This window comes from Salvia hispanica, chromosome 5 (assembly GCF_029641045.1).
Source record: "Salvia hispanica isolate PSC_SH4W2 chromosome 5, Shi_PSC_v1, whole genome shotgun sequence".
NCBI classification, from domain to species: domain Eukaryota; kingdom Viridiplantae; phylum Streptophyta; class Magnoliopsida; order Lamiales; family Lamiaceae; genus Salvia; species Salvia hispanica.
Window position 1 is genome coordinate 26,214,480 of NC_142696.1, and position 11,950 is coordinate 26,226,429.

Genomic DNA, 11,950 nt, shown 5'->3' on the forward strand with positions numbered 1-11,950 from the left:
CTAAGCAAAAGACTTAGACTTTGTTTACTTCTTATGCATTTAAATGTTTGTAAAACATCTTATAAATGCACAAGCAAACACAATGTAATAATAATAGTGATTCTATTCGTGCGAGACTGCTCGAATAATACTGAATCAGGTTAAAAGTGGATTATAGAGTTTTACGTATACAAGCAAGATTCTATTCGAGCGAAACTTGCTCGAAACATGTTTTTCAGTATACCAAACCTAACAAGAACAAGGTAGCAGACCATTTGAGCAGAATAGTGCAAGAGGGAAATAGCGAGGATGTGCAAGATCGATTCCCAGAAGAACACTTGTGTGAAGTGATCTTTTTCGCGAGGAAAATTGATTGGGAAGAAGTAATGAAGCTTACTAGCCAGCATGTAACGGCCAAGGGTAAGGAGAATGTAAGGCAAGAACCTTGGTTTGTCCACACCTTGGTTTGTGGACATAGACAACTACCTAGTAACAGCCAAGGGTAAGGAGAAGGTAAGGCTCAAGGGATGAAGATCAAAATTGAAGCAAAGTATTATTTTTGGGACGATCCATACTTGTGGAAGGAAGGAGCCGATCAAGTTATAAGAAGGTGTGTTCCTGATTGGGAGCAACGAGATGTACTGGTACACTGCCACTCCTTGGCATGTGGAAGGCACTTCGGACCTAGGAAAACCGCAAGGAAGGTGCTGGACAACGGATTCTACTGGCCAACTTTAAACAGGGATGCATTCGAATTTTGGAAAGGCTGTGACCGTTGCCAACTGACCGGTGGGATCTCCGCAAGAGATGAAATGCCACAAGTCCCAGTGATTGTTTGTGAAGTGTTCGACGTTTGGGGCATGGATTTCATGGGTCCTTTCCCTTCATCTTACGGGAATTCCTACATCTTGGTGGCAGTCGACTATGTATCAAAGTGGATCAAAGCCAAAGCCAAGAGCACCTGTGAATCCAAAGAGGTTACTAAGTTCCTCAAGAGTAATATATTCAGCCGATTCGGAATACCAAGGAGATCATATCCGATCATGGAACTCATTTTTGCAACCGTACAGTTGAAGCCTTAATGAAAAAGTACGGGGTTCATCACCGCTTATCTAGTCCCTACCACCTGCAAGCCAACGGGCAAGCGGAGATCTCTAACAGAGAGATAAAGAGCATCCTAGAGAAAACAATCAATCCTTCCAGGAAGGATTGGAGCACAAGGTTGGAAGATGCTTTGTGGGAGTATCGAACAGCCTACAAGACGCCTATAGGAATGTCCCCGTACCGCATTATCTTTGGAAAGATGTGTCACTTACCAGTGGGAATTGAACACCGAGCGTACTGGGCAGTTCAGCAAGTTAACATGGATGCTAGAGCCTGTGAATAGGAAAGGAAGTTGCAGCTACAGGAGCTGGAAGAACTCAGATTGGAGTCATTCGACTCAGCCATGTGGTACAAGGAAAAAACTAAGATGTGGCACGACAAGAATCTGAGGACCAAGTATCTCCAAGTTGGACAGAAAGTACTACTCTTTCAGTCGAGACTGAAGCTAATGCTTGGGAAACTCAAGTCAAAATGGACAGGACCTTATATCATCACCGCACTTCGTTCTAATGGAGCAGTCGAGATTTCACGGAGTATCCCTAACTCTGAACTTTTTGTCGTAAATGGGCATGGGCTGAAAATATATAGGGAAAATGCTGAGATGTGTGTAGTGGAAGAAATTCCACTACATTTTAATATTGCCTAATGATCAGTAGGTTAGGGGTTTGGAATTCCACCTGGCCAACTCTATATGGTTTGTGCTTATCGACCAGGTAGAATTTCAAATACCCTAAGTAATGATGTAAATATTGTAAATACTTAGTGATTTAATTTTAATAGAAAGAAGCAAGTAGGAAAATATTAAAAATCCCAAAAATATTTTCGGACCTTTAATATTAATTTGGAGTATGTACTAACCACGAGAATACCAATTTGGTGAACCTCTGAATTATATTTAAGAGTCTCTTTCTTACTTTATTTCCATTTTTAGTTTATTTAGAGGGAGATATTAAGTAGAGGTTTGAATTTTGGTATGTGGTGCAGCTTTGCAGGGCAAGGACAGTGACTGGGAGGGCGCGTGGAGCAGATACGTGACAGGAGACGTCCAATCAGCTGCGAGAAACTCTCAACCGTCTCACCCCCGAACAGTCGCAACCTGGAACCGCGTACAACCGGTCAAAACCCTCAAGTGCCCACTCCTCTATAAAAACCTCCACCGCCTATTCCCCTTCACTTTACAAACCCTTACCTGCATTCTCTCACCCAGAAAACAACCACCCCGATAACCACCGTGAACTACCCCCGATAACCACCGTAAACCGCCACCAGAAACCGAGAACCTCCCTTTTCAAACAATGGGAAAAAAGAAAGTGACCCACAAGAGACCCTCTACCACCGGCGAGAAACAGTCGGAAGACCCGATGACCATGGAGGTGCGGCCGCCAAGCCCTTAGCAGTCTCGACCAGCGCCACCAACAAAATTCTCGGCGATGGTCCTATTAGACGCACTAGCGGCTTATCTTAGGCAGCAAGACCCGAATAGGGAATGGGCGACAATGTTGGCGGGATTTGGCCAAATTGGAGGAATGCCGGCGATACCAACCCCTAACCCGCTCACCACCGTCCCAACTTCCTCAGACCCCACTTCCGAAAAATCCTTTCCAACGGTAACCGCATCGACGGAATCCGCAACCACTTCTCCAATACAACCCCAAATCGAGCCAATCGACGCAATTCCCCTTTCCTCTTACCAAGATCCTTACATGGGAGAGACGGAAGAGAGAGAAGCGGAAGGAAAGGAGGCCGAAGCAGAGGGGAACGAAAAAGGGGGTGACAAATCGAAAGAGACCCCGGTCATGAACACAATACCCCAAGCGGAGGAGAAGGGAGAGATAGATCTAAACGAGACGGCCAAGAAACAAGGGCTGATGACTGATGATGAATTCCAGACGATTTTAAATACGATACACAGGAGGGAAGTGAGCGCGAACGAGATGGCTGAAGGTCTGGACCTTGCATCTCAGGCAGTAGGGGAAGGTGAACCATCTGGAGCAGCAAACGAATCGGAAGGTGTTGTCCACCAGCCAGTAGAAGAGGTGGAAGAGAAACAACCTGAAAAAGAGAAGCAACCAAGAGGAAGAGGCTAACAAGGTGGCTGAGGGTCTGGACCTCGCATCGAAATCAGTAGGTCAAGAGGAGGCGATAGATGATAACACCCGTGCCTGCTTTGTGGTCGAGCCTACTTCCCAGGTGGAACCTTCAACACCAGCCGTCGAGAAGTCTAAGGAAGACGAAGATGAAGACAAGTACCTCCAGGAGAGGAAGCGAAAAGGGAAGAATCCTGCTAAGAAGAAGCAGGTCGTTAAGAAACAACGCACAACCAACACCAGCATCGTGATCCAAGAGCCAGAGCAGAGAAGGGGAATCAGTGACAGTGAGTACACCTCCAGCGAAGAGTCGGAATCAGAAAGTGATATCTCTCTAGAAGGGGAGGAATATCATGAGCAACAACTTCCTGACAATCACCGAGAACTAGTCCACCCCCCGGTGGAGAGAGTTTTATACCGACGTTGGCGGGTAGAGCTTACTGATGAGCACATGGAAGACATGAAGCATTACAACACAAAGAAGCTTCAAGACGCCTTCGATAACAAGGAGGACAGTAGCAAGAAAGTAAAATGCGGCAAGGTACTCCACTTACCTTCTCTGACTGAGTTGTCTGTGCGCGACTCTTTCATGGCCAGTTTGGGAGCATTGGGTTTTGAATGGTTGTTAGAAAATAGAAACCCAGAGATATCTGTGAGGTGTCGATCTCCTTTACTACGTTTAGGTTCCAAGTCACAACGGACGTAGATGAGATGTCGATCTCCTTCAGGTTGTTTGGTAGGGAATGGTCGAAGGTCGATGAACCTGATTGAGTGGAGTGTAAGGTTGGGGATGTGTAGACTAGAAGAGGCGATAGGCCCAGAATGGAGAAGTCGGGAAAGAGGGATACCGAGGAGGCACGTAGATTTCAACCCCCAGGAAGCCTGGGAAGAGATGACCCATCCCGCTGCTGGCCAATTTGCTTCCACGGTTTCCAGATCAATCCATTTCAACAACCCCATATTCCGATTGGTACAACTTTATCTAGCTACAAACTTTTGGGACAAAGCAACTCAGCCGCCAGAACGCCGATGATAGAGTTGTATATGGTGTGGTGCGCAAGGTGCGGAAGAAGGCTACACTTGGGATTCTGGACAGCCTACCAATGCCACCTGATAGCTACCCACCCAGCCAGGAACTTGTCCCTCTGCCACATACCAAGAGCTTTCATGCGCAACAACATCATTATGACGGAAGTAGAAGACCTATCTCCAATGTACATGGTCGACTCTCCTAGCCTATTTGATGTCCCTTTCTTTGTCCTCACCAACATCGTATACTACCGGGAAGGTGTCCCTCAATTCTACCCAATGGGAGAAGTCCCTGGTGGGAGGGCACAACAAGGCCAAGAGGGGCAAGTTGGGCAGAACGAACAAGCACAAAGACAGAGGCAAGCCAATCTGGAGAGGGCAGTAGCTGAGCTAGCAGAGGAGAACAGACAATCGCGGGCAGAGATGGCGAGACTGACAAACTTGATGGAAAGTGTGCTCAAGGAGCTAGCAAGAGGAAAGGAAGGTACCGGAGCTGGACCGAGTGGCCATGGAGGCCAGGAGTGAACCCACTGAACTAGAGAAGGAGGAAAGTGATGGACCGGAGGAGTCAGAAGGAAACCAGACAGAACTTGCTGAGGAGGAACCCGAGGAGTCACCTGCACAAAGCCCTGCCCCAAGGAGGAGCAGGAGGAACGTTCGACAAGGCACCCCGCCGACCAGTTAGTTTTCTTTTTAATTTTTAGTTTTTCTTTTATTTCTATTTTTTTTATTATTATTATTACTTTTGTTGCGTAGGTAGGATTATATGTGTAGTTTATGTGTGCAAACCCCATTCACAACACTTAGCCTATTCAATAGTCTAAATGTGAGAAGTAAAGAGTTTGCTACTTTGGCGCATGTGTTTATAGTTATATGTTTCTGTCATATGTATGTTAACTCACACTTAACCTATTGTATAGTCTAAGTGTGAGGAGTTTGTATGTTTATGTATTATGTTTGGTCATGTTTTGTTATGTTTGTTGAGTTTAAGTATGTATCTAAACCTCTCCCACTTTTTCTATTGCATAGTCTAAGTGTGAGAAGTTTTTAGATATAGTATGTATTATGTGGTGTATGTGTGTCTGTCATACTAGTCATTCCCATTTTTCACTTCACAGCTGATACGCTCGGATTTTGCACTATTTTAAAGACATTATTTGGTCCGTTTTTTATGTCAAAGTCACTCTACACGTCCATTATTTGCATATTTTGTCAATTTTGGTATTTTGACTTGTTTTGTGAGAAATATGCATAATTGAGCCGATAAAGGGAGCCAAAGCGCAAAGTCTGGAAATCTGGAGTCAGACGGCGACCGGCGACCGCCGCGGATGTGTGCGGCGACCGCCGGCGTCCGGTGGGAAAATCAATGCAACGGTCCGCCTCAGAAAAATTCGCTTGGAAGAGAAGTCTCGCCCGGCAACCGCCAGAAGTCGTGTGGCGGTCCGCCGCCGAAGTGACAGACTCTCTGGACTCCAACGCAGAAACCGCCAGCAAAGGTGCGGCGGCCCGCCGGAGAAAGGCGGCGAATCCGAGATGCCCTAGATTTGGTCCAAGATTTACCATATTTGGAAAATCTTTTCCTTCTACAGCAAGGATTGACTTTCCCCTATAAATAAGACTTCAAGCTTCATCAAAAAGAGAGAGCTTCTACTTGCAAAATAAATCATAGAGATCAAGAGCTAGAGTACTTCACTTGTGCAAGGAGTTGGAGGAGGATTTCAAGAACATCAAGAACGACAAGGATTCAACCTTTTTGCTTTAGTTTTATGTTCAAATTGTCTTTCCTTCAATCTATGTGTTTAGCTTATTTCATCATGTGTAACTAAACTCATAGGATTCGAGGGATGTGTTAGTAACGACTTTGGTTATACAATTTCTTTTTCTATTTAATATTCATTTTGTTTTTACTTTGTTTCTTCCCTAAGTAGTTTTGATGCTGCATGATTGAGTGACACAATTGTGTATGATTTAATATAGCTTGATTCATAACTGTGAGAGAGTTCTAGCGAGTTAAATTCACTTAGTAGATGCTACAATTAGCTTCCCTTAAAACGGCAATGTTAATTGAGAGTGATGACTTTTCAAGGGTCTTAAGGAGCTATTTGGAATTACGTGTTAGGATTGACAACTCTAATCTTGTAATCAACGTTTGCAAGTAGAAGTAGCTTCTTGGAGGGTGAGTCGATATATTATACATATTAGAATATCACATGGCAAGTTGTTGATCCCATCTTCATTCACCATCTACAATTCATATGTTATAATTGTTTTATCCAAATAAAAAATAATACGAAAAAGATATCACTAGACATATGTATGAATCTTCATCAATTGATACGAACTGGATAAAGATCATGAGTATAATATTAGCAATGTAATCTGTACAAAACTGAAAAATGTGAAATATAAGTATGAAAAAGGAAAATGGAAAATGGATATCATAGCTTTAATTAATCTACGAAGTAAAAAAGGAAAATCAGTGATACGAACCTCGCCGGCAGCTATTCAGTTAAAAATGGTGGAAGATTGAATTAGTTGCCTTAGACTAAACTAATGGACAACATCAATATGCACTTTTATGATTGCTTATCAACTTATTTTGCTATTGGGTTCTAAAATGTTAATAGACTATGTGACTTGATTAGTAGTATATCACTTCCTGGGGCCGTATCTGAGATATTTATTTAATCTCAAAGACGAATATCTTAAAAATTCGTTACGAATACGCACAAAATTATAGAGTTTGGGTCACATACTATATTGAGTTTGTGATTTTATTGGATCAACCCATCAGGAACCTGTAATTTCAGGTTGGGTTCGAACAACTCATTAATAAAATAATATTATTTTAATTATTTATATTCTTTACAAGAATTATACTTTAGTGTTATTAGTTTAAATTGTGATCAAGTTTTATTTGCGTAAAACGGGTTTGGGTAGTTATCGTGTCATGTCAATCCAAGTTCTGTCGAGTTGTAATGCATTCGTGTCAAGTGCAAGTCGTGTTTGAGTTTGAAGATAACAAGTGAGATTCGTGTTCGGAATGTGGATTTTCTTAACAGATTGGGTTCGGTTTAGATCTTATTGGATTAAGTTTATATCAGATTGACTTGATAACAATTTAAAAAAAATTTAGCACATAGCTAATAACTCAACTAGGTCTTCAATTCAAAACATGTACATCAAATAAACCATACATTAGAAAAAGGAAATCAGAAAAGTTTATCATAGGAAAATTGAGAAATTTGTAGTACTATAATTTTTATAACAGATTTTCAAAGTTATGAGTATCCGAGTAGATCAGAATTTATCAAAAATTCATGATTCTTCTGCTAATTTTCCCATAAAAATAAAATTTCAGACGGATTTCTGGAAGAGCTTGAATCTCACATGGACTGTTCCAAATCTCTGTCATTTCCTAGAGTTAATTATCTAAACTAATGTGTAATAGTTTATGATCAAGCATACTCAATAGAAAAGGAAAGATTTAGGCGTGGTTATGATCAATTATACTCAATAGAAAGGCAACAACGAAACATTAATTTAAAGGAAGGTACGAAAAACTATTAAAAATAAATAGTACAGTAACAATTTCAAAACTGTAGTTGCATTTTGAAATAAAATAAGTTAACAAATAAGTAGAAAATAGACTACAACGGTTACATAGTAACTAAAATACTAACAGATGTAATATGTCACGAGCTAATACCTCTTCATCACAAGTCATCACAGTCGCTTTTTCAAGAGATCTAGCATTATCGATTAGGTATAAATGCACCCCAATTGTGATGGAGTACCCGAATATCGTGAGATTTTCAAATACTTTGGAGACAACTCGCATCTAGGTCTAACACGTGTTTCTAAAATTTCTTCATTACGAGAGCGAGAGCGCAGCCTATCTGGGAACTGCAACATAAGTTATAAACTTGAGTCAAATTAATGTACTACCTCCATCCACCAAAATTTGTCCCATTTTTCCGTTTCCGTCCGTCCCCCAAAATTTGTCTCATTTCACTTTTACCATTTTTGGTAGTGGACCCCATATTCCACTAATTCATTCCTACTCACATTTTATTATAAAACTAATATATAAAAGTAGGACCCACAATCCACTAACTTTTTCAACTCACTTTCCATTATATTTCTTAATGCCAGGTCGAAGTGGGACAAATTTTGGTGGACGGAGGTAGTAATAACTAATTAATGCATCAACATATATCATATACCCAAATTAATGCATACGTGTATAACAACTTTGTCTAAAGAGCTACATGAATCAACAAAACGAACCAAACGAAAGAAATTGCGTAAAAAATTCTTCCCGAGAAAAAAGACTCCAAATTTTAAGTATATTGCTTCGATTTTAGTGTATTAAAACAGATCTGGATTTGTTTTCTTCTGAATTCGATTTCTGCTGATTTTTTATTGTTGATTAGCGATGGTAGAATCGGAAGAGAGAGAAATCAACAAGGCTGCTGGAAAAAACGAAAGAGAACATGCATCTGCTTCCAGTTAAGGATTTGTTTAAATTTTTAAGATTATTGACATTTCATACAATAGCTATTGACATAGTTATGATAATAGACTTGTGTTTTCTATAAACAGCATATACTTGTCATTGAGATGATATTGTATACTGTTGACATAGTGTATGCTTGTTTGGATTGTTGTTGACATTATAAACTTTAACAATTGATATAAAAGTAATAAGATAATTATGTTTGCTTTAAACATTATATACTTGTTATTGACATAGTGTATACTTATTAGAATCGCTGTTGACATAGTCAAATTGACATAATAGTAACCAGATAATTGTGTTTGCTATATATGAGATATACTTGTTATTGACATTGATTTATTATGTACTTTATCCATTGACATAATTTTAAGAATATGCATGCACTTGTTGTCGATAGGGTATACTTGTTATTGACATAGATTTATTATGTACTTTATCTGTTGACATAATCGTAATAACATGCATGCACTTGTTGTCAACAGGGTATACTTCTTATTGACATGATATCGTGTATAATTGATATTGATTTATTATGTTTGATTTTAAAATTTTTAAGATTATTGACATTTTATATACTAGCTATTGACATAGCTATAATAATATACTGTTGACAGTAGTAGTGTATGCTTGTTTGAATAGGTGTTGACATAATTATATTGACATAGTGTATGCTTGTTTGAATGGCTGTTAGGATGGCTGTAGAAAACATACAAATGTTTCTAGGTCATGTTGTTTCTCATGGACCTTATAGGGAGGAACGGCTCCCCTGTTTTGGTGTTGGTCTTGGATGGCTCTTGTAAGTTTATCTAGCAGTCATTGTCTACTTAATTATTTCAAAAATGCTTTTCTTAAGAGATAATGTATGCGGTGCAGCTGATAGTTTCATGATAGTTGAATGATTTACCATCTTGTTCAGTGAAATAGGAACTTCTCGGATTTTGCTACTTTTTTGCTCGATTTATTACTAGTTTCTTCCTGGGTGCAATCCCATGGTATATAGGAGCTTTTCTACTGCTATGTGTCCGTATGGATGACAGGGAGAAGCCTGGACTCATTGCATGTGACATAGCTGTAAGTCTTTTCAATCTCTACTAGAATCTCCTCAAGTGTCAATTCATGGATGTTGGTATATAGGAGCTTTTCAACTGCTATGTGTCCGTATGGATGACAGGGAGAAGCCTGGACTCATTGCATGTGACATAGCTGTAAGTCTTTTCAATCTCTACTAGAATCTCCTCAAGTGTCAATTCATGGATGTTCCCAACAGTTATGGTCTTAGGGATGATGTGTAATCATATTTTGGTGTTTTATGCCTGTTTTTTATCCAGTGGATTTTGTAATTTATAGTCTCTAAATAAGTATCTGAGGTTTCTTTTGTCAATCAATACCCCCTCCCACCAGTCATCATATGTGTTTTGCTTCTTGATGCAACTGCTTGAGTTGATCTGCACTTGGAAGCCAAACGACTTCACTTGAATCTGTGGCCGACAAGTTTCTTCATTTGTCCAAGACGTTCCTTCAAGACAAGCCTGATACTTTTGATCACTGGAAAACAATATCTGAATCAATTGTTATTGCCGAAAAAGAAAAGGAAGTTCTTGAAGATTTGACTGAATTTCCAACTTTTAAATTTGGACATTTCTGTGATGAAGTAAGTACATCATTTTGTTTACATATGTTTCTTTGAGTTGACATTAGATTACTCTAGTTTATATACTAACATTGTAGAACTAATTTACAAGCAGTATGCAGATGAAAGAAACAGAGAAAATATCCCTACATCGCCAGGTTATGATCCTAAAGGGGTGAGCCAATGAATCAGCCTCTCATATCTCACCACCAGCTGCAGGCCCAATGGATGACGCACAAGTTGAAACGAACAATGAAAAGCAACAGGAGAAAAGGAAAGAGAAAGTAGAGAATATTGTTAAAATAAAATAACTAAAACTAAGATTAAATAGTATATTGTTTTTATAAAATGACTGAATTGTTGTTGACGTGGCTTGAAAGTGTAGTTGACATTTGGTTATAATTGTTGTTGACATGATTTGTACGTGTTGTTGACATGACTTATAATTGTTATTGACATGGTTTATATGTGTAGTTGACATGGCTTATAAGTGTTGTTCACATGGTTCTATGTGTAGTTGACATGGCTTATAATTGTTGTTGACATGACTTATAATTGTTGTTAACATGGTTCTATGTGTAGTTGACATAGTATGTAACATAGTTGACATGGCTTGCACGTGTAGTTGACACGATATGTACCGTAGTTGACATGACTTATATGTGCCGTTGACACGATATGCACCATAGTTGACATTATTATATTAGTTGTTGGCATGACTAGTATATATAGTTGACATGATTTTTAATTGTAACTAACCTTAAAAACATGAATTATAATTGAGCATAATTAAATTATATGTTTAAGTAATCTTAAATTATATAGTTGGATAGGTTTTAAAACTATTATTATGGATTCTGAAGTTTGACTTTAGCAGTTATATCAAATGTTAATCAGTTCAACAAATTGTATTGAAATGTCAACAACCAATAACCAAATGTCAACAGCTTGTATAAAGTGTCAACAACTCAGAAAACAAATATTATAATTAATAAAGAAAATTATAAGATAGATAACATTAGAGAGCAGAATCAAATATCAACAACTAATAAGGTAATGTCAATAACTTTTAGTATATGTTAACAACTAAAAAGCAACTCTGATTGTTGTTGACATGGCTTGTACGTGTAGATGACATGACTTATAATTGTTGTTGACATGGTTTCTATGTATAGTTGACATGGCTTGTACGTGTAGTTGACACGGTTTGTACGTGTAGTTGACACGATATGTACCGTAGTTGACATGACTTGTATGTACCGTTGACACGATATGCACCATAGTTGACATAATTATATTAGTTATTGACATGGCTAGTATATATAGTTGACATGATTTTTAATTGTAATTAACCTTAAAAACATGAATTGTAATTGTAATTACCCCTCCAAGCAGGACTGGGGTAGTCTGGACGCCCACATCAGCGAGTAGCACGGAGGCAAGTCTGACTCTAACTTGTATTGAAATGTCAACAACTTATAACCAAATGTCAACAACTTGTATAAAGTGTGTACAACATAGAAAACAAATCTTAAAATTAAAAAAAAAACAAAATCATACAATAGATGTCAATAGAGAGCAAAATCAAATATTAACAAC

At 39.0% G+C, this 11,950-nt stretch overlaps 1 protein-coding gene across 1 annotated transcript; it reads left to right on the forward strand.

The window, feature by feature from the left end:
* Nucleotides 1-506: 506 nt before the first annotated feature.
* Nucleotides 507-1,061, forward strand: LOC148926553 (uncharacterized). The gene has a single exon (XM_089059170.1). It carries the CDS (start codon nucleotides 507-509, stop codon nucleotides 1,059-1,061), a length of 555 nt encoding a protein of 184 aa, XP_088915296.1.
* Nucleotides 1,062-11,950: the final 10,889 nt, after the last annotated feature.